Source organism: Chionomys nivalis, chromosome 2, assembly GCF_950005125.1.
Source record: "Chionomys nivalis chromosome 2, mChiNiv1.1, whole genome shotgun sequence".
Classification (NCBI taxonomy): Eukaryota; Metazoa; Chordata; class Mammalia; order Rodentia; family Cricetidae; genus Chionomys; species Chionomys nivalis.
This window is the reverse complement of record NC_080087.1, coordinates 109267160-109290552: the sequence shown is the minus strand read 5'-3', so window position 1 is coordinate 109290552 and position 23393 is coordinate 109267160. Positions and strand designations below refer to the sequence as shown.

At 48.9% G+C, this 23393-nt stretch overlaps 1 protein-coding gene across 2 annotated transcripts in view; it reads right to left on the bottom strand.

The window, feature by feature from the left end:
- Ngef (neuronal guanine nucleotide exchange factor) overlaps window positions 1-23393 on the bottom strand; it is a 97747-nt gene that overhangs the window by 14137 nt on the left and 60217 nt on the right. For both annotated transcript variants that reach the window (XM_057763234.1, XM_057763235.1), the window contains 2 exons: window positions 22992-23134; window positions 17212-17510 (listed from right to left, as the gene is read on the bottom strand). In XM_057763234.1, the coding sequence (XP_057619217.1) occupies window positions 17212-17510; window positions 22992-23134 (442 nt within the window). The remainder of the gene's footprint in view (window positions 1-17211; window positions 17511-22991; window positions 23135-23393) is intronic.

Here is a 23393-nt window from a genome sequence, read left to right as displayed (position 1 = left end):
GGATGCTCGTAGCCGCAGAGCTGCTGAGGCCTGCGGTGGCCGATGTGTGACAGAAGCTAACCCACGCCAGTGCAAAGGAGAAAGCCCTCCCTCCTTGGGAAGCACAGTGTCATAGCCTGCCACCAGGACACCTAGTAACAAGCTATGACAGAGCCAGACGGTGGCAAAGATGACTCTTGGCCGTGATGGTTGGTGTAGAGACCGGCGGGGCAGTAAGCAGGTGGCAGGACCCCGCCTGCTCCCATTCTACAGAAAACAGACCAAGATGCCAATCAGGAAGGATGTGATTTGGGGTAACTTTTACACTCTTTTTTAATTATCTGAAAAAATCCTAAATAAACCTCTATTATTGCTTTTAGCATCTGATTTTATAGTGTGATCAAGAAAACCATTTTCATTTTGAAAAAGAGAAAAAGAAACACAAAATCTACTTCACCTTTCAGGGGCACCTATCAATACTGTTATCGTCCTGCTGAAGTGATAGATTCAAAACTCCCCAGCAGCAGGTCCAACTAGCTTGCCTTTAGTGCTTACAAAAACCTCCCCTGGGCTGGAGAGATGGCTCAGCGGTTAAGAGCATTGCCTGCTCTTCCAAAGGTCCTGAGTTCAATTCCCAGCTACCACGTGGTGGCTCACAACCATCTATAATGAGGTCTGGTGCCCTCTTATGGCCTGCAGGCATACACACAGACAGAATATTGTATACATAATAAATAAATATTTAAAAAAAAACAACAAAAACCTCCCCTGAAACCAATGGGAGCCAGGCCCACCCTCTCTCCTAATCACTCTCCCAGGACTGATTCAGATGCCTGAAGGGACAAGGTGGCAGGTTAAACTGTTGACCCCTGAAAAATCTCTGTTCACACCCTGTTCTCCAGGATCAGCAACTGGGACCTGGAGTGAAATGGGTCTTGGCGGCTTGCTTGAGTTGAAAGTCTTGAGGTGAGACCATTCTGGAGTCAGGGTGGGTCCTACCCCCAACGCTAGGTGTTCAGTTTTGTTTCTGTCGCTGTGATGGAACATCCCAACCAAAGTAACTTTAAGAAAGGTGTAGTCAGCTCATGCTTCCAGGTCCATCCCATATTTGGAGTTAAGTCGCGGCGGGAACCTGAAGCAGCTAGTCACCCCACAGTCAAGAGCAGAGAGAATAAATCACATCCACTCACTCAGCTCACCCTCTCTTCTTTTATACAGTCTGGGACCCAAGCTCAGGCTATGGGACCATCAACTTTTAGTCTGGATCTTCCTGTGTTGCTAGGCGATAAAACAACCCCCCATAGACAGACCAACAGGCCAGCCTGATCTAGACAATCCACATAAAACTATCCCCATAAATTTACGCACAGGCCAACCTGATCTAGACAATCCAGGTGATTCTAGATTATATCAACTGACATTCAAAACTAACCATCATTCTAGACACTGTCATGTCTAGAAAGGAAAAGGAAAAAAGTGAGATACAGATACATGAAGGATGGGCCCCTCCCTCCCCCTCCCTCCCTCCGTCCGTCCCTCCGTCCATCCCTCCCTCCCTCCCTCCATCTCCCTCTTCTCTTCTGCTGCTCCTATCCCCAGAGGCTGGTCTCCCCTTTCCCCTCCCCCCCTTTTCCACTCACTTTCCCCTAATAAAACCCCTCCCCACCTGAGCTCTATTACATGACATCTTGCTTTCATGTGCTGCTTTTTTTAAAAAAATTACAACAGTGGGGACCGGGCTGTAGCCAGAGACTGGAAGAGGAAGGAAGGCTCCTTCCTTGGAGCTCAGGAAGGAGAATGGCCCTGCTGACAGCTCTGCTTCAGTTTCGTGTGTGTGTGTGTGTGTGTGTGTGTGTGTGTAGGGGGTAAATTCCATCATCTCATGCCAGCTAGTACGCAATAGCAGTCCTCAGAGACAAGTCCGTCAGACTGAGGACAGACAGCAGCAATGGTCAGGGGTCCGGCAGTGCAGGTTCCAGCTTCAGGAATTATGAAGGGAGGGAGGTGGGGTGGTGGAAGGGAGGGAAGGGCTGCTGTCTGTCCCCAGAACACACGCGCCTGGGTGTGGCTGAGGTGGGCGATAGATTTCCCACGCTGTCTCATTAATCCTCAGGGTCTTCCAAAAGGGAGATGTAGAAATTCCTGCCTCACCAGAAGAGCACAGATGCAGAGTGGTGACCAACACCCTCAAAGTCATGTGACTTGATGATGCGACAACCCAGATTCAGTCAAAGGGCTTTCCATGTCCCGGGCTCTGTTATGACTCCTGCCAGGCTGGGTCCAGGCAAAGCAGGGTTAACTGGGTGTTTCCAGCCACCTCTCCCTGTGAAGCCCTGTCAGCCTGTAGGTCTGGTGAGGCCCTTTGAGACAGGGGATGCATTTGTAAGCTGGAGACGTTCTGCATCAACAATAAGAAAGTCTACAGAGATATCACAGCCACACCAGACCCCAGGTCCCCGGGCTGCATTTGACTTGAGACAGTGCTGGTAGGATTGAGATGCCATGAGTTGTGGCCATGGGACCAAATGCTGGCTGAAAATCCATCTTTGGTTTTTGTAGCTGCCTGTATGCAGCTCAGACAAGAAGGCCCTGTTGGGCATGACATTTTCTGGAAGCTTCTCCGCTACAAACGCATTAGTAACTCATCTCCCTGCTGTTAAGTTTAATTTCTCAAAAGGATGCTGAGATAACTGAGTGGCCAGGCTCCAAGCTCATATGTGTAACTGACCCAACTGACTGCAGATGACCCTATCACAGACTGAGGGATCCACCATCCCCACACAGTTACACGAGAGGCACATCTATCAGATGGCATGGCTCTAAGGACACTGTCCGAGACACCGGGAACCAAACTCGTAAGTCCACCCTGCTAAAGACAGCATTTGTCCCAGTGACTATGAGGAGCAGGGTCTGGAGACTTCAGGATGGCTGTGCTGTGGTTGACACACAGCAGGCCTTGTCCTGAGTCACTACTGATGCTGGCTGAGCCCATTCACTCACCCTTCCCCGCCTTATCCATTTATAGGTGGTTAGTCATCTGTGAATTTTCCTTGGCCAGGATGTTTATCTTTATTTAGCAGGCTACATTACTCGCTACATCAATGCAGCTGTCTTTTCCTCATCAATCTTGCTTTAACTCCCAGCCACTCAAGCCTTTACATGGTTATACCGGAGAGACGAGGGGTCCGGGCATGTGCGTCACTGGTAGGGAGGGGTTTTTCCCACCATGTGAAAGGCCCTCAATTTGATCCCCAGTGCAAGCAAAACCCCTAAAAAACCTTAAAAGAAATGAGGGATGAGGGACCCAGGCCCTGTGTGCTCCTCACTTAGGCAGCCAGCCATCTGAGCCACACACTCACTGGGCACCTGCTGCGAGGGCGCAGCACCAGGCTCTAGGGGTGATTATCACACCACGGATGCAGCTGCAGACCAAGGGAGTAGAGAAGGGCACACTGGGTGGCACCTCTCAGACAACACCAGGTAGTGAGGTGCGCCTGAATGTGGGTTTAAAGAGTGTATGTAGGCCAGGCAGTGGTCTACCTCGGGAGGGAAAGGCAGGTAAATCTCTGAGTTCAAGGCCAGCCTGGTCTACAGAGGGAGTTCCAGGACAGTCAGGGCTACACAGAGAAATCCTGTTTCCCAAAACCAAAACACACACACACACACAAATACACAAACACACAGACAGACACATACATATGAGTATATATAGATGTGGTTTGAATATGAGATTTCCACTCCACGCCCCCAGGCTCCCATGTTGAAAGCCTGGTCCTCAGCTGCTATTTGGGAGATGGTAGAAATTTCAGGACATGGGCTTAGCTGGAGGAAGTAGGTCACTGGGAGTGGTAGCTCCTGTCCAAGACCCTCCCTGCTTTCTGTGATGAGGTGAGCTGCCTTCCTCCCATGGGATTCAGTCTGATCCCTAGCCTACAGCAACAGAGCCAGTGGAGTGTGGGCCAGAACCTCTGAAACAGAGTCAAAATAAATCCCCCCTCCTCCTCTTTGAGACAGGACCTCTCTAGCACTGGCTGTTCTGGAACTTGCTCTGTAGACCGGGCTGGCTTCAAACTCAGAATCATCCTCCTGCCTCTGCTTCCCAAGTACTGGCATTAAAGGCATGCACCACTATGCTGGATTCTTTACTTTGTCTCAGCTATCCCATCGCATTCAAGAAAAAATGACTCTGTGTTCATGTTTGTTCACACACGCATATGAATGTTTGTTCACGCGAATGTGTGAGCATGTGTGTATGAGTAGCTAAGAGTCCGAGTGTGTGAATTAGTATATGTATGGATGTGTTTATGAGTATGTATATAGTGTGTGTGTGTGAGAGAGAGTATAGTGTATGTGTGTGTGTGTGTGTGTGTGTGTGTGAGAGAGAGAGAGAGAGAGAGAGAGAGAGAGAGAGAGAGAGAGAGAGAGAGAGAGAGAGAGAATACAAAACTTTTTAGCGGCTGTTGGTACATTTCATGATGTTGGTACATTTCATGAGTTAGCAACACCGTAGCTTCCTCCCTGGCTGCTCTGTCAGCCTGACTGCTGGATGGTGTGCTCAGTCGCCCAATTAGACTGACCCAAGTTTCATGAATCACAGCTCGGTCCTCCAGTGGTGCTCTTAGATCTCAGCTCTTCCATGTGCTACCTGCCGAGAACCACGAGAATCAGAGGACGCCCTGCCTGGATTCTTTGTGCAGGCTAAGAGCTGGCTCACATTTGCTGTTTCCCAGAAGGCCAGTGCAGATGGCCCTGCCATTGGTGAGGACTGTGACATGTCTGCTTGTTGTGAGCAGCTGGGCTGCCAACAATGCCCTGGCTTTGGGAGGTCGGTGATAACTGCCTAATCTTCCTAAGTGAGAACGGCAGTGTGGGCGCCTTGGGTGGCTGTGAGGAGGGAGGCTCAGGAAGAAAGCAGGGCTCAGGACCCAGCATGCCACAGAGCAGCGGACAGACAACCTGGGCACAACTGCCCACCACCTGGGCACTGCTTTACCTATGGGTAGAAAGGCACTCTGGCCAGAACGGCAAGGTGGGTCTGTCCCAGGAGGTGAAGCTGGGGCTGAGGGGCAAAGGATCACAAGAAAGCCCGGTTCTCAGGGATGCCGATGCCCGACACTGGGCATGTGGGACAGGGAGCGGGGAGGATAGCCGTGAAGGAGGGTCAGGACACGGGAAGGTGGTGACTCTCCAGGTGCTAGGGCCCCTCTGAAGAGATTCCTGGGGAGAGTGAGGGAAGGTGTGTACGGGCACTCATGCACACACCACACACACACACACACACACACACACACATCCCACACCAGTTTTCCCCTGCCAGGCTGTGAGGAGCAGCCATGTCCTGTGTCCTCTGCAGCATATCCTCCCCACCCCCAGCATAAATATAGACTTTTCTTTGTCCTCCTGGGAAGGAGACACCGAGTCAGCACCACACCCCGCAGGACACCTGTGGACAGACACACTCGGAGCCAACTTGCCTCAGGGAGAGGTGGCAGGACCAGGGCCAGAGGCCAAGGGTGGTGGTTCCTGTCCTCAACTTGACAGAATCTAGAATCGCCTAGGGACAAGTCTGTGACAAAATTTCTAACTTGGGTTGATTGAAACAGGAAGAGTCATCTGGTTGGGGCTAGTGTTACTCCAGGGTTGGAGGGCTGAACTGAAGCAATCTGAACCCCAGCATCCATCTTTCTCTGCTGCCTGACTGTGGACACACTGTGGCCAGCCACTTTACTTTCCTGCCAGCTTGCCTTCCCCACCACATGAAATACATATTTTCACACTGTAATCCAAATTAAACTTGTTTGTTGTTTTTGAGACAGAGTCCCTCTACATAGCTCTGGCTGTCCTGGAACTTGCTTTGTATAATAGACTGGCCTCGAACTCACAGAGATCCGACTGCCTCTGCCTCTCAAGTCCTGGGATTAAAGACACATGCCACCACGACCCTGCTAGTTCTTCTTACATTGCTTTTATTGGGTGTTTTATCACAGCAAGACTCCCCACTAATACAGCGTGGCTGCAGTCCTGCCTACGGAACTGCACGTGGCCTCACGACTGGCTGGGCATTAGGTGAGGTCTTTTGGGACTGCCTTGATTAAGAGGTTTCAAAGCAGAGGAGTCCCTGACCATCAGCACAGGGATATGAAAAAGAATCAGCGACACTTAGAGAAAGGGCAAGAAACAGGAGAGGCAGGTGGAGGAACAGAGCCTGGAGTCTTACACACTTGTGGTAGCTATTCTTGGTGGTCAACTTGACTACATCTGGAATTACCTAAAACCTAAATGGCTGGGCACGGTGAGGGAATTTCTCTTAATTAAAATAGGAAGACCCACTTCTAATCTGGATCTTTGAGGTGGGAAGAGACACCTTTAATCTGGGCCACATCTTCTGCAGGCAGCTACATTAAGGACATGAGAGAAGGAAGCGTTTGCTCTTGGCCTGCTTGCTCTCGCTCTCACTAGCAAGTCCATTCTTTCGTGGGCATTAGAGCCTACTTCTTTGGGATTCTGGTATATACTGAAGACAAGCTGAGACACCCAGCCTTGTGGACTGAACAGCCACTGGTTTCTTGGACCTTCCATTGGTAGGTCAATTAATAATTAATAATAACAATCCCATATATATATATATGTGCATGTGTGTGTGTGTGTGTGTGTGTGTGTGTGTGTATTCATTCTCTAAGTTCTGTTTCTCTGGTGAGCCCTGTCAGAGAGGGTGCTTGCTACTTCACTGTTCTCCATGTCTGCTCCTACTCTCCCTGTGAGATCTGTTTACTCTCCTTTGTCTGCAGACTCAAGGCTGAACCCTTTCTCTGCAGCTGTTACCTTACTTGTCTTAAAATTCGGACTCTTTACTTCACCCAGATTTTGATGTCAGGTTGGCTCCTCAAACTCCCTGAATCTTTGATGCTCAAATCTCCAGGAAACCGCTGTGGGACTCAGCACCAGGGGCCTAGAGACCAGAGACTGAAGAGAGATACCTTCTTCCCACCTCCCACTTCCCTCATGTGAAGCAGAAGCCCCACCTCAGGGTCCCGGAAGGTCCCTTCTATCCTCTCAAGGGAGAGCTGGGCTTTCTCAGACAAAGGATCATCTCAGGGGTCAAGGCTGAGTCTGCATCTAAGCCCCACAACGGAGAGCAGCCTGTGTTTCTCCACTGGTTGGAGAGTGAACCACCTCCCTCTGTCTTAGTGGGGGTTTCTGCTGCTGTGATAAAACACCACGATCAAAAATAACCTGGGGAGGAAAGGATTTCTTCACCTCCACTTCCACATCACGGCCCATTGCTAAAGGAAGTCAGGGCAGGAGCTCAAGTGGGAATATAGAGGCAGAAGACTTTAATGGTTCTGAGGTGGGAGGTCCAAGGTCAACATGCTGCTGCCCGGGGAGAGCCAAGGGCATGCTCACATGCACCAGAGAAGAGGGGTCTGACTCAATCGGAAGACAGAATCCCCTCCATTGATAACGAGCCCATTCCCACCCTCAAGGCCTAGCCCTCCTTTAAAGCTCCTCTCAACACTTTACTTGGGGATTAAGTTTCTAGCACCCCACTCAGGGGACACATTGACGCTCTAACCACGGCTTTGGTGTTAGCCCATTTGCTTATGTCTGGAGGTGGGTGCAGGACAGAGAAAGCATGAACCATAGTGTCAGAAGCCTTGGGGTGTCCTTAAGCTCTGGGTTACCTTAGAAGCTGTGGGAACCTTACCTACTGATGCCATTGTTCAGACCCACCATCCAGTCCCCATGTCTTCAGTAAACCATTAGAGGTTACAGGGGCCTCTGAACACTGCCAAGGATCAGTCTGAGCTTCAGGTGCCAAGCACTCAGCTCCCCAGACACTCTGGGTACTGTCTTGGGTCAGGGTAGTGGCTCAGGTGAGTGACTGTGTCGGGACAACTCCACAGCTCCTCTCAGTAGGATGTCACAGGAACAGAGGAGTCCCTCTACCCCTGGGATGCCTGCTTTCTGCCCGCTCTGGTCCTCAGAGCAGCCACACAGGGCAGTGAGGGGTGTGGGACAACACACACCTCACTTTTCCAGACATTCCTCATCTCTAGGGTGATTGGCCTGCAGAGCCAGAGCCTGGGACTGGCACACACCACATGCTTGAGAGTGTAACAGGGTCTGGAAAGCCTCCTCTAGTCAAGCAGAACCTCTGGGCAGGAGTAAGCTGTTAAGGGGACTCCAGGCTCAAGACTGAGCCCCTTGTGGCTGAAATCTTGTGAACACAGGGCCTGCCAACAGAGCTGGACCCAGCAGGGGCACCACTGACAGCTGCCTGGGCCACAGTGCCTGACGGAGAGTGACAAGGACCTTCAGTGCAAGAGCTGAGGGTCTGAGGTTCCCTGACCCAGAACACCAAACCCAACCCTCAAGTATCCTGTGTCACAGAGCCACTGACCAAGTATCTGCAAGAAGACCTGGCTAACAGAACAGCTTGCAAAAGCTTTCAGGTTACAGGACCATGAAAAGGCCTGGCTGCCAGAAGTGTATAAACAGAAGCTGTAAGGAGAAGCCATTTTCACCCCACTCGCAAGCCAGGAGAAGCAGCGAGATAATGTGCCCTCAGGGACGAGGAGCCGGGGCACTCACACGTGGCTGAGGTGGGGGAGCATCATCTACAAACTTTAAGATCCCTCATCTGTAACCAGGAATTCTACATAGCAGCCACGATGCCCTCGGCACTGAGATGAGCACACGTTCTATTTCTTATGATATACGGAGTATATAACAAAGTCAAGTGCAGTTGTTCATCCCCAGGAACTGGCTACGCTATGGGACAGCTGCATAGTAAGTCCCATAAATCTGGGGCAGGGAGAAGAATCAATATGGAGAGATGTGATAAACAGCTTGCTTAGTGAAAAGAAATGAGCAACCCTGTCCCCATCCCTCCTCACTTTCTTCCACTCTGAACATGTGTCTCAGGGGCCACAGGAACCTGTGAGAGACAGGAGTAAAAGATACTTGATACTTTGCTTTTTTTTTTTTTTTTTTTGAGACGGAGTTACACATGGTTGTGTGCCATCAGGTGGGTCCCGGGGATTGAACTGTAAGAGTGGCCACTGTTCTTAATTCCTGAATCCAGACCAGAGATAATTTTGTCATTTTGGGGCTCTATATCAGATACACAAACTACTTTGCTTTGCTGGAACGTTTTCTGCTTGCTTTCTCTAGCAAACAGACCAGAAATGTGATGTTTTAGGTGGTAGCTACTGGCTACCTTAGAGCAAGGGGCCAAACTTCTCACCCCTCTCCATTTATTTAGGACTTATTTGCAGTGTTGTTAGGGTTTTCTTGATTCAGGGATCTGATAAGATGATATCATGACTAAGAAAACTTGCTGCTCACAACTGACTGTAACTTTAGTTCTGGAATGTCTGACACCCTCTTCTGTCCTCCAAGGCATACACACACACACACACACACACACACACTCACTCACACTCACACACACACTTACACATATAATTAAAAACCAAACAAGTCTTTAAAAGCTCCAAATAATTCAACAGGGATTGGGAAACAACCTAATAATCATAATTTAAGCGTGTGTTTGTAGTACTAGGAATCCAACCCAACACTTCTCATGTCCTAGGTAAGGCTTTATCATCGAGCTACACATAGCCAATAATTTAAGTTTTTGTTAGAAGTCTGCCATACAACAACAGGAAGTACTTTCCTTCTAAAATAGTTTCACTGTTTGCGGGGGTGGTGGTGGAAATAGCTGCTCTAAGGTATAAAAAGAGGGTGAAAACAATAAATTACAAGTCTCATTTCAGCCTCAGTAGACTCAGACTGTGGTTGACTGTAGGGTTCCCTCCCATCTCCTTCCCCAGAAGAACGAGGCCCATTCCTGTCTGGGCATGTTGGGCCTTGCTGCCAGTCCCATTGCCAGCCTGTAGGCCACTCCACCTGTGTGCTTGCGTGTCTCTGTGTCCTGGAGATGCTCAGACACCACTTCCTGTTCATGTCCCCAGTTGTGTCTGGTCTGCCCCCTAGATCAAAGAAGCCCTTTTGCAGAGGTAGGGTCCTGAACAGAGTTGGTACACAGGCCACCGCAGCCAAATCAACAGCCATTCCAGGCGCCCCTGGCTTCTTCATTTCTCTTCATACCAGGTGGCAGGCATGCACTGTCAAGCAGGTTGAGGTTTTGCTGGGTGGAGAGCCCCACCCTCCCTGTCCATGCCTCCTCCCTGATCTGTAGTCTCCTTCCATTCCTTCCTGCCACCTTCTAGAAAAGCCCCCTGTCCTCCCTGTTGAGATACCTTACACATTTTTTTTCTTTTGAACCTCAAGGACAGTTTTACTTGAGTTTAAAGAAAAAACCCTCGGGCAATAAACTATAAGTCTCTGAGGTGCTGGGAGAAAAAAGATGGAGATAAAAGAGGGGGGTGAGGAGCCACTCCAGTTCAGCTAGGTCAGCATGAGGCACGTGCCACGCTGTAGATAAGACATTACATGATGGGGAGGGGGCTTTAAAGAGAGTGAGAAAGCCTAGAGCACCGGAAGTATACGGAGGCTCTGGACATCTGAAAGAAAAAGGCAGAGAAGCAAAAGGCAGTTCTGTCTTCTGAGTCAGGGCTCAGCAGGATGGACAGACCCAGCTGAACCGCATAGCAGCTTGCAGCCACCGCCTCCCGACACCTTTTACACACACCTTCCTTCTGGTCTTTTAATTTGAATCAGTTCTAATTTTTTTTTTTTAAATTGCCCTGCTCTTAAACAGTGACTCAAAAACCAAGAGCTTCTGAGCAAGCTAGCAACTAAAAATCAATGGAGAAATTCCCCCCACGGTAGCGCTGGCTTCCCACCCGCAGCCTCTACTTAAAGTACAGGGAACTACACGCCTTTGCTTTAAATCTTGATTCTTCTAGAACCAAGTCAGACTCAGGCTTACCCAAGGTTGTCACAGGGATGAAGGGGGTCATGGACACTTGCCACTTACATAGCTAAGGGACCAGGGATGCTTTGGCCGCACGCTGACTTGGTGGGACCCAGAGGCTGCCTGTCTCACAGCAATATAGACTGAAAAAGAGGTCTAAGGGGCTTGGAGTGATGGCTTAGTGGTGAAGAATGTTTACTACGAAATCATGAGGACCTGAGTTCGAATCCCAGCAGCCACGTAAATATAGATCTTTGTCACTGATTCAAAGAATAAAACCTGAACATCTGAAAATAGGAGATTTTTTTTATTCACTTGCCATCCATCCTTTTGTTTAAGATAGGGTCTCTCAATGGCCTGGAACTTTAGGCTAGGTTGTCAGAGGGCTTCCAGGGATCTGCTTGTCTCTGCCTCCCCTCTCACTGTTGATGGTATGACAGCCATACCACTGTGCCTGGCCTTTTAGGTGGGTTCTGGGGACCCGAAGTCAGGTTTTCACACTTGAGAAGTAAGTATGCTACCCAGTGAACCATTGCTCCAGCCCTCCACTGTTTGATCGTAGAATATGGGGCGTTGTGAGTACTCCCCGAATGCAACTCAGGCACCATGAGTTCACAGGACTCTCAGTGTAGCGCCCTCACCACTGCCAGTAAAATAGGCTGGAGTTATTAAGTTAGCCAAGACTCACTAGATGGCTTGCCTTGAGCTGGGGAGTCTCTTGCCTCAGACTCCTGGATGCTGGGATACACATTTACAGATGTGCACTGCCATATTGAAGTGTCCACAGCATTTACACTTTATTGTCTTGTTTTACTGTAACAGACTATGTAGCGAGATGTTATGACTTGTACAATTTCAATAGATAATAGTAACAAATATAAACTTTCCTTTTTTTAAATGAAAGTTTTACTTGTGTGTGTGTGTGTGTGTGTGTTTTGATTGCATGCAAGTCCATGCACCATGTGTGTGCGCCAGAAGACTGTGTTGGATGCCCTGAAACTGGAGCTACTTATGGCTGTGCATTGCCATGCAGGTGCCAAGAATTGAACTCAGGTCCCCTGGAATGGGAAGCCAGTGCTCTGACCCGTTGAGGAATTTTTGGTGGTATTTATGGTCCCTGGAAATAAACACTACTTCCCTTTAGGGCAGAAATAGGAGTCTCAGGTTGGGCAGATGACTCGGTGGCTAAAGGTCCTTGCTACATAAGCCTGAAGACTTGAGTTTGATCCCTGGAACCCTTGCAGAGGTGGAAGGAAAGAAGTAATTCTACAAAGTTGTCTTCTGACCTCCTTATGACTCAGTGGCATACACACCCACACACATACGGAGTATGCATGTACACACGACAATAGTAAACTTGAAACTATGTTTTAAAAAAAGATACATGAGTCTCCAGCAATTCTCCTGCCTAAGCCTCTTGAGTGCTGGGATTACAGGCACAAACCACCAGACTGGCTCTAAAGATTTCAAAGAGGTGGCTTACATTCTCTTTCACTGTGCCATCTTTGGACTGCGGTGTTTTACACAGAGTATCCTATGATTCTTCTTCAGGCTCCTGTGTCCCCATTGTGTCTCTTTCCTACAGTACAGCATGGTGTGCAGCATACTATGGGACCCTAGGGCCGGATTCATCATGGCTCCTCCACCCGCTGGAGCCTGCCTCTCTTCCTCCTCAGACACCCGCCACTAGCACCACCACACAGAGACAACTAGGAAGAAACACATAAGCAGGCCAGAAGATTTTCTAAGAAAAGGAAGAGAGGAATTCCACGAAGAAAGACAGCTGTCACAGAGGGAGAAGCCCGGGGACAATTATCTTGAACTTGGAAATTCTCTTGATCTGGGCAGAGCAATGGTAGGAACCAGGAGAACCCTGCTATGGCTTGTGTTCCCCTAACGCTCACATGAGGCCTGACTCTCAGTTCGGGAGGTGCTTGGTTGCAGAAAAGGTGCCCTCATGGGTGGGTGGGTGGGTGATGCTTTCCTCTTGGGAATGCGGAAGCTACAGCTGGTTCTGCACCTCTTGCTGTCTTTGTGGCTGATTGCATTTGGCCTCCTGCTGTGAGCGGAAGCAGCATCGCCCCCTCCCATCAGTCAAAGCTCCTTCATTTGACCTCCTCGCTTCCAGAAGCTCAAGCTGAACATACATCTGTTCTTTATAAACGACCCAGTCTCTGTACTAGCATGGTAACAGAAAGTAGATCCAGATACTGGCATTTTAGGGATAAGCCAGTGTCGCCCAGCTAAGAAGGAACAGAGTGGAGACTCAAAACCCAGGCAGGTGGGTGCCGGCACAGGTGTGAGTTCTATCACTCCCCCCCCACCCCCGCTATACTGTGTGGAAGACACTAAAAGTGTCGGAAGAATTAATATCCAGAATATATAAAAATTATAAAACATATAAAATATATAAAAGCTGCCGGGCGGTGGTGGTGCACGCCTTTAATCCCAGCACTCGGGAGGCAGAGGCAGGAGGATCTCTGTGAGTTCGAGACCAGCCTGGTCTACAAGAGCTAGTTCCAGCCGGGCGGTGGTGGCGCACGCCTTTAATCCCAGCACTCGGGAGGCAGAGGCAGGCGGATCTCTGTGAGTTCGAGACCAGCCTGGTCTACAGAGCTAGTTCCAGGACAGGAACCAAAGCCACAGAGAAACCCTATCTCGAAAAACCAAAAAAAAAAAAAAAAAAAAAAAAAAAAAAAAAAAAAAAAAAAAGAGCTAGTTCCAGGACAGGCTCCAAAAACCACAGAGAAACCTTGTCTCGAAAAAAACCAAAAAAAAAAAAAAAAAAAAAAAAAAATATATATATATATATATATATATATAAAAGCTGCTCATCAATCAAGAACCTTAATACAGAAGCCTGACAGGAAAGCGGGCAACGAGGCTGGGGTTCATGCAGTTCAGTGGGTGCAGTGTTTGTCTAGTATGTGTCCTGGGTTCCATCCTCAGTACCAGCTAAATATGGCATGGTGGCATATGCCTGAAATCCCAGAACTCAGGAGGTAGAGGCAGGAGGATGGAAAGTTCAAGGCTGGGGCTCAAGAGGTGGCTCAGTAGTTAAGAGTACATACAATTCCTGCAGAGGATGTGGTTTGGGGTCCCACCACCCACGTGGCAACTCACAATCACCCAACTACAGACCCATGGGACCTAAACACCTTATTCAGACACCCGAGGGCAGCAGACACACACGAGGTGCACAGACAAACACACAAGCAAAATATGCACATAAAATAAATATTTACACATAAATAAGAAAAAGACACTATTTTTAAAATGACCAAGGCCATTCTCAGATGCCTAGTGAGTTTGAGGTCAACCTGGGCTACATGAAACCTAGAAGAAAGAAGAAGAAAAAGGAAGAAGAGGAGGAGGAAAGAAAAGAAGAGAAAAGAGGGCGAGAATAAGACACACTCTTCATTCAATAGATCAAAGAGCACGTGGTGGTTTGGGACTGGGGCTAGAGATGTGGGTGACCACAGCCTCTCCCGCGGTTGGTAACAAGGTAAGATTCCAGTGTCTTTGGCCCAACACTTGCGACCAGCAGAGTTTCTGACTTCAGATTTTCATTTTTGGATTTGAGGATATTTGCACAAAAATAATGAGCAATGTTGGAAGCAAGACCTGGATTAACTATGGAACTCATTTATGTTTACAAGCATTTTATGTGCACAGCTTAAAAAGTTATTTAAATGGAATTTGTGTGTGTGTGTGTGTGTGTGTGTGTGTGCGCGTGCAGAGGACAGAGAGTGTGTTAATCCCCTGGAGCTGGAGTTTGCAAGTGGTTGTGAGCGATCACCATGCGCGATGGGAGCCAAATTCCAGTTCTTTAGGAGAGCAGTGAGTGCTCTTAACCACTGAGCCATCTCTCCAGCTCCCGAAAAGTAATTTTACATAAATCATTTTCGATAGTTTTACACGTGAAAAGGTTGGCTGATGTAGAATTGTTGGCCTGTGGCATCACATCTGTGTTCGGAAATTTCTGGGTTTTGAGCGTTTATTTTAGATTTAGTGTTTCTCAGACTGGGGCTGCTAAGCCTATACTGCCTGTTGAATGCCCTGTGCTGGGATCTGATGGAAGATGCCCCTTTCACTGCTGCGAGGTGCCCACAGTCTTGCAAGAGTAAAAGGGTGTACCACACACATGACTGAGTTCTCTTGAGCCCACACTGCCCGATGTCACCCCTGTACCATGTCCACAGAGCACCCGGCCAGCCAGTGAGCACTGTTGACCCTTGGTCATTCGTGCTCCTCCATCCTCATTCAAACTTGCATCCTTATTTGACGCAGTTGTGTCTAACACTAAAAAGCAAGCAGGTGCGGATGCTGCGGGAAGGGGTTGTTGTCTTGAGACAAGGTTTCCATGTGCAGTCTGGAAGTCTGCCTTCCAGTTGGGAAGGGATCCGTGGCCTGTGCTCTCAGGCATAACAGAGCAGAGATTATTTTCATAAAAACTCAGCTGAAAGCTGCGAGGGGCTCAGTGAAGGCTTTGGTAATGTCTGCTTTTGAAAACATAATAAAAGAGTGGTTGGTGGGCTACTTATGGAATTTTAAAACATTTAGAAGCGAGTGGCACCTTTATCCACGGGAAGGGCCTTTGACAGTGCTTTCTATGTCTGATAATATGGTTGGTGTGATAAGTCCTTCTGTATATGTGTTGCTTTCATTGGTTAATGAATAAAGAAGCTGGCTTGGTCTGTGATAGGGCAGAGTAGAGCTAGGTGGGGAAAACTAAACTGAATGCTGGGAGAAAGAAGGCAGAGTTGTGAGATTCCCTGTAGCCGCCAGAGGGGAAATATGTGAGCTGCAAGCTGGAACCTTGTTGGTAGGCCACAAGCCTCATGGTAAAATATAAAATAATGGAAATAGGCTAATACTAGATATAAGAGCCAGCTAGCAATATGCTTAAGGGATTGATCAAGCAGAGATTTAAATAATATAGTTTCTATCTGGAGTCTGGGCAGCCAGAAACAAACCAGTTGCCTCTTACCACACATGGTGGCTTGGTTTCTAATCCACTAGCCAGTTCTCCAGTATTTATTTACCTTCATAACTGAGGTGTGTGTAAGTGCCGCCACTGTATGGTATTTATATTTTGCTTCTGTTTCAGTTTTTGATGCAGGCTGTCATGTAGCCTAGGCTGGCTTCTAGGGCCCATGTGGGTAAGGATGACTCTGAGCTCACAATCTTCCTGCCTCTGGCCATGGTGCACTGGAATTCCAGGCATGTGCCAGACATCCAGCCCCTCTTCTTTGCCGCTTGCTCCTTCCTGTGTGATATATAAAGGGCACACTCCTCTGTGTTTAGCTCCATTTATGCTGGAAAAGGTTTATACTGTGTTTCAAAGTTTTAAATATATGAATTGATCTCTAAGTTTTACTTAATGACAACCACCACCACCCAAATAAGGTCTTGATGTAGTTCCATGCTAGGGCGGATGTCAAAGCAGAAATACATTTCTACTTGATTCTGCCAGATAGGACACACCGGTGGAACCTAGGTGGTCCTTCAAAACTTATTCCTTCCCCAGGAGCGGAGCCTGAACTGAACTGGGTGACATGGGCAGGAGCTGGGCTCTGTGTTGGGCATTAGCACTTTAGACATTGTGACATTATTACTTTCTTCTACAAAGTTCATAATCAAGAATCACACGAACAAGTTACAACTCTCTCTCTCTCTCTCTCTCTCTCTCTCTCTCTCTCTCTCTCTCTCTCTCTCTCTCTCTGTGTGTCTTCATTGACCACCCTTTCTCCCATGGACTATCCTCTCCTCTCTACCACACTTTCCTGGCCCTTAAAAGATTAAGATCATTGCTCAACAAAAACAAACACTTGTTACATGTTTCTGTTCCCGATACTTTCCCATTGATTATTTCTCACTGCTAGCAACCGACCATTGTACCGCCCACCGGCTGCCTCTACCTCCTTGACCTCTGGGAGACTGTCCAGGGCCATCACACAAAGGGTCTCTTGGACTCCCACACATCCAGAATCCACAAGGCCCCCAAATGTGAAAAGAAGCACGGCTGATGGTCACCTGCAGAGGTCAGGGGTCTTTTCACAGACACCAGTTCCGCACCACCTAGGGTTTCAATGGCACCATGCAGAAAGGCAGTCACCCTGCCTAACAAAAAGTATCAATGCTTCTAACCCTCAGCACGGGCACTGAGCAAGATCAGAAAGCGGCTGGGTGGTCTGTGACCTGTGAAATGTTTCTTTTCCTATCTGTGGTAGATAGACACATTCAGCCCTGAACAGCTTTAGCAAGCCAACTGGGAACCTCAGCTCTGCAGAGGACCCCTCAGACTCCCTGTACTTCCAGACCCGCTCCCTTCCAGAAACCTTCATTACCTCCTGCAGCTTGACCTCCTCAGGCTGGAGAATGTCCAGTATGCCGCTGCTCTGAATCTCAGGGAGGTCTTGCCAGAGGTTGAACCTGGAGTGGGGGTTGCTGAGCAGGCAGATCTGAGGCAGAGCCCTCCTCTCAGGTGGACTGGCCAGTTCCTCCTCCTCCTCCTCCTCTTCCTCCTCTGGCATGTCTTCCCCAGCCCGGGACTCATCTGAGTTGCTTTGTATTTCTGCATCCTGTTGCCTCCGGGTTTCGATTTCTTGGAGGGTCGATTTGTCTCTATACTCTTGGTACAGGAGCCCTGAAATCAGAGTTACAACAAAGACAAGAACAGGGGGTCAGGCGAAGGTCCTTTTGAAGCCCCAGGCACACACAGAGGAAGGCAGCACACCCTAGGTCCCAGCAGCAGCTCTGGCCCTGCAGGAGAGACCACCCCTCGTCTTCATTCCTGTGGAAGAGCAGCATATATAGGTTTCCTCTGACAAGTAAAGAAACCCCCGAGTAGACTCAAAATCGCTATTCCCACGCACGCTGGAAAAAAAAAAAACAAGAATACAGACCTTGATGTGTTAATAAGTATGCTTACAAAATTGATGGAAATGTCCCAATTATGTTTCAATCTCCCACCAGGTTCCTTTCTCCAGCTTTAAGTGTTTCAGTATAAAGACGTGTAGTCTGTACATCCTGTGAACTGGGAGTGGCTATGAGTTTTCATGTTGAATCAGTGTCTCATCAACTGAGCCCAAAGCCAACTGCTGTCTCCGCTACTCACACTTGAGGCGTATTCCCTGACCAACCATATTTAAAAACAAATGTGACCCAAATCTCAGGGAGGATGCTAGGGGTGTTGGTGGATCAGTGTAAACTCAGCACCTCACGGAGAAGAAATGAGATGAACATTTGGGATATTCTGGCTACAGAACAAAGTGACAGTCCCTCCACACAGGCTGGCAGGGACAAGGTGTGGGATACTGCCTGCCAAGAGGCAGTAGGAGGGGGTTTATTCCAAAAGTCTTGCAGGTCATGCTACAGAGATAGAACTCTGCCTTGAGAGCCTGCACAGATCCCAGATAGGCATGTTGATGTATCTGCATGCATGGCAGGGAGGATAGGGCCCATGGCACTTTCCAGGACTATAAAGGCAAGGGCATCAATTAAGCAGGGGCAGGGCAGAGTCATGGCACCGTTACAATGTAGATGAGCCCTGACAGCTAGCTGGCTCTGGATCATAAACAATATTAAAGTAACCAGTTTGGCAAGAGGTCTGATGGCTTCACTGGTGGAGGCAGGGGGCAGAGGGCTAAGGTGACAGAGAGATGCAGGTATATTTGGAGTGCCCTGGAAAAGGTAAGATCCAGTAAGTCAGACCCTTGGAAAGTCCTTGCTGTGGAGGCAACACGGACACGAGCTACTATGCCTTCTACTCGTGGTTCGGAATTACGTCTAAAGGGCAGAAAGGGGGAAAGGAGAAGGAGATCACCGTGGAAGTCCTGAGAGCAGAGGGATAAATAGCATTCACTGGCGGGAGTGAGTCTGGCGTAAATCCATCCCGTGAAGTAAATTATTTGCTTCCGACACTTGGTGACTCTGTGACTGCACATCATGAAGCCTCTACAACAAGGCAGGACAGCCCTGATTTCCGAGGATTAGGATCCTGTGTTTTTACCGTTCTCCTAGTTGCAGAATTCAACATGGAGTTCATTGGCCAGAGGGGCGCTAAGGAGCAGCCAAGTCCATGCTGAACCCCACTTAGGTTATGCTCTCCAAGGACGGTCTAATGTCACCTCAGAAACCAGCTTAACATAAGCACACCATACATACATGTGTGCTGGTTTTGTGAACACTGGGGTGCACATGTATGTGCATGAACATATATGTATGCATGCATGTAGGAGGCATGCACCATTCTTCAGGTGCTGAGTACCTTGGATTTTTTTTATTCTTTTGAGACAGGGTTTCTTATTGGCCTGGGCTCATCCAGTAAGTTAGGCTAGCTGGCCAGTGAACCCCAGGGGTACCCTTTAGCGGCTTCTCAGCACTAGGGCTACAAACATGTGCTTGCATGTCTGCCTTTTAGTTTGTCCTGGGGGTTGAACCAAGTCCTCATAGTTGTCTGGCTAGTGTTTTATTTCCCTCTCAGCCCTCCATGCTAACGATCTGGCAGAGATTCTGAACATGTTTGCTGGGGCTACCTCTGGATGACTTAGCAGAGGGGGTGCTTAGTCCCGGCTGAACACCTTTCAAAATCACTATTTCTAAGCTTCCGGAAAGCGTCTAGCTTAGCATGTTTTAAAGGCTCAAAAAACACATGCCACAGCCAGCACACTGCGGGCAAACACTACCCCAGACTTCTCGGTGGCGCATGTACTGACAGGAGACAAAAATACCAGCACTGTGGGTAGCTGTGTTGAAAATGGTATTTCTGAAAGAGCTTCACAGTGGACGCCGCCTCTTCCCGGTCCCCTCCCACCGCTGCTTTCCATTGGAGAGGGGAGGGCTGGTCTGGACATTCTGTGCTCAGGGAAGTGGATGGGGACTGATGGAAGCTCTCACCTCCACCACCAGTGGGTCTCAGGATCTGCATTTGCACCACTGGAGGACCGAGGTCTAAGTCCTGCTGCTTCTCGCCCCGGCTCCTCACCCCCTCCCTGACCCATTCTAGAGCCCAGTGTAATTGTTTTAGGAGGAAGGACCTTTTGGGAAGAGGATCCCCTGGGTGTAGCTCTAGGCTGGAGGTTGCTGCAACTGTTCCTTCTGCCATGTGGGATCTTAGAAGATCCACGAAGCAGAGAGAGCATCCCTCACCAGACACAATCTCCTGGCTGCCGGGATGACTGACTTGCAGCAGAACTCTGAGGGAAAGCATCTAAAACATTATAAATTACCCGGAGCTAAGATGTGGATGTAGCACCTTCCCCCAAAGGCTCATGTGCTCCTGCTCCTCTGATTGGTCTCCACTGTAGCAACGGTGAAGCCTCCCTGAAGGTAATTAAGTAACAAAGGCATCTGCCCTGAAAGGGTCCATCTGAGCTGTAGCTCAAGAGCTGGTCTTTCTACAATCAACTGTCTGGCTCGGGACCTCTCCAGTTTCCCTCTCAAAATCTTGCCTTGCTATCATTTCCTGTGTGTGCCATGGCCCTCACCAGGGCCAAGAGAAACGGGTGCCCTAAATAATCGCTTTTCCGGATAAGGGTCCTAGCCTCAGGAATTTTGTCAGAGCAACACAAAATATACCAAGACAACCAATCTAAGGTATGAATTGATAATCTAGCCAATGAGACAGAAAAAGGGAATATCTTCTAAGGTTTCCTTAAAACGCCACCTGTGGTCCTTGAATAAGAATGGGAATGGGCCCCATAGGCCCATATATTTGAAAGCTTTGTTACCAGTTGGTGGTCGGTTGGAAAGGATTAGGAGGTGTGGCTTTACTGGAGTAGGTGTGTCCCTATTGGAGAAGGTGTGTCACTTTCAAAAGCCCACGCCAGGCCCAGTCTCTCAGTGTCTCTCTTTCTCTCCCTCTCCTCCCCCCCCATCTGTCTGTCTGTCTGTCTGCCTGCCTGCCTGTGGATCAGGATGCACCTCTAAGCTATTCCTCAGCTCCATGCCATGCTCCCCACCATGTTGATGATGGCCCTCTGAAACATTAAGGAAGCCCCAATTAAACACGTTCTTTTATAAGTGGCGTCTCTTCACATCCCCAGTAGATACATGAAGACAAACTGCTCTCCCTGCCATCACACACCTTAGCTTAAGGGTGTGGTTTCTGGAGCTGTAACAGCCACCTCCTAACAAAAGCCCAAATAAAGGAGGGGGATGTCGACAGCACGGTGACCGCGTAGGTGAAGGACCCAACTATTGAACCTTTCCCCTCTCGACTCATTAAATGAGATGGGCCACCTCCATGGCTGAAGACCCTTTGCTTCTGCTTATTGCTACTTCCAACCAAACACTCAACACGAGTCACTTGCAAACATTTCAGAGGTGCACTCCAGCTCTCTCCTCTCTGGGCTTACCGCGATTACTATTGTCTAACGCACTATTTTTCATAATCTTTCATTTTTACCTTAAAGTCTTCCTCTTAAATTCTAATTTCCACATAAATAGAACAGGTTTATCTCGTACAACCCTTGTCCTCAATGCACTGTTAATGCCTTGTGGTTTGGTTTGTTGTTTCCTATCTGTGCCTCCGGTAAGCGTCCCCTTGGGTGTTAACTGTCCCTGTCAGAGCTCAGACTTACATGATCTGCAGGCAGAGCAGAAAGGTTTCACTCCCGTCTCTTACTGAAATGGTCTGTACTGGGTTGGCCATGTTCTGTTAGGGGGGAGCCCCCAGTTCTCCTGACCAAAGTACCCCACCCCACCCCACCATTCAAAATCTCTCTTCCTGGAGAGAAAGCATTTTTCCTTCAAAGCTTGCAAGCCTACTTGTTTTTTTTTTGTTTTTTTTTTTTTTGTTTTTTTTTTTTTTGCAAGCCTACTTGTAAAGGGCAAGCTCCTCACTTATTATTTAACATGTAAAGTCTACTTGCCAAGCACGCTGTTCAGTGCCAGAGACAACACACAAACACGCTCGAATCCCCAGCACCCTCCGCAGGACTGGTAGAGAACCACAGAGATAAAACCAGGGTTGGTGTGGTTTACCCTCAGGCAGCAATCCCTCTAGCCTCCTGCTCCCTCCTCCCAGGGAACTGGTAGGAAGCTCTGAGCACAAAAGAGCAGCAGCCTCCCAAGAAGTCTTCCTTCAACTGGGTTTGCTCCACATCCTTCCTGGAGACCTCCCAGGGTTTGGCAATGGAAGATAATCATTACATTTCATATATATGATATATATTGAGTATAAATATATTCAAAATATAAAGTTTGTATTTAAGAGAATGGACTGTTGATGGCTTTGACAACATCCCAGACTATTTTCAAAGCGGCTAGCATCATTTTCTGATTAATGGGAACCATTCACAGGTGACCCTGGTGGTAACAGAAGAATCAGTAGCATTTTTTTTCCCCAGTAGCATTGCTACTACATTTTTTTCAAGCGCAAACACTTCAGCTCTTGGGACACCTCAATTCTCTAAGCACTCCCAGGGCTCCCTCTTATCTCTGAGGAGTAGGACCCCCAAAAGTGCTGTTCCCTTAGGTCCATCCTGGGCAACCTTGTGGAAAGAGTCTCTTCGTCTTCTGGGAGCTGGTGGTATCCCCACCTCTATCATTTCCCCTCATGCAAAGAGGGCACCGCCAGCCTAGCTCTTCCCAGAGCTCCTGAGTACAACTTCAACTCATGACCACCTTTCCAGGTACTCTCAGAACCTCCCTGATGCGGCCAAGAAAGGCTCCATCGTCTCTCTTCAGCCAGGCTACTCCATTCCCTGACTGGGGGCTAGAAGCGACCAGAAACAGCGTTTTCTGCAGGAAAGGGCTGGACCTAGAGTGTTCTCCAAGAGACACCAGAATCAAAACCCACTGCTACAGCCCAGCGTCTCAAGCTTCTAACCCTAGCACTCAAGTTCTTGAGGCAGGGGCCCTACTAGAGATCCAGGCTAGCCTGAGATACTGAGTAAATTCCAGACCAGCCAGGGCTGCCGTGTGAAACCGTCTCACAAATAAAGCACAATCCCCGGCTAAATTAACCCAGTGGTGCAGCACTAATAAAACACAGCAGTTCTGCCTAGGAAACCATTAGAACAACTCATGTCAAAAGCCGCATGCCTGCCCTGCAACCAGGGACTCCCAGAATCCCCCAGACTCTCATGGCCCAAATGAGCTGCTGCCGGCCCGGGACTCTCACCTATTTGTTCAATAAGGTTTCTCCAGGAGTCGGCGGGAATGGGATGGATCATCTGCAGGGCCTCAGTGAGCGTGGTGGGGCTGTCGGTGAGGGCCGGGCACTCCTCGGGCGTGGTCCCATTTCCAGGGGTGGAGGATGACTCGCTGTAAGAGAGGGAGGAGAACGAGGGCCGTTTATTTTCAAGCAACGACACACCTTGGCTAGATCGCAAGAGGCGACTCTCCGTGGGCACAAGCGGTTGCTGGCCAGGGGTACTGCCTTGTGCGCGTCTAAGTCGAGGGGGCCACAGTGGCAGCCACGTGTCCGGGGCCGGGCGAGTCCTACAAACCCTTTTTGTCACCATACCAGGGTGCGACGGGGTGATTCACTCCCACACCAGTCCGCCCAAACCTTCATGTTTTT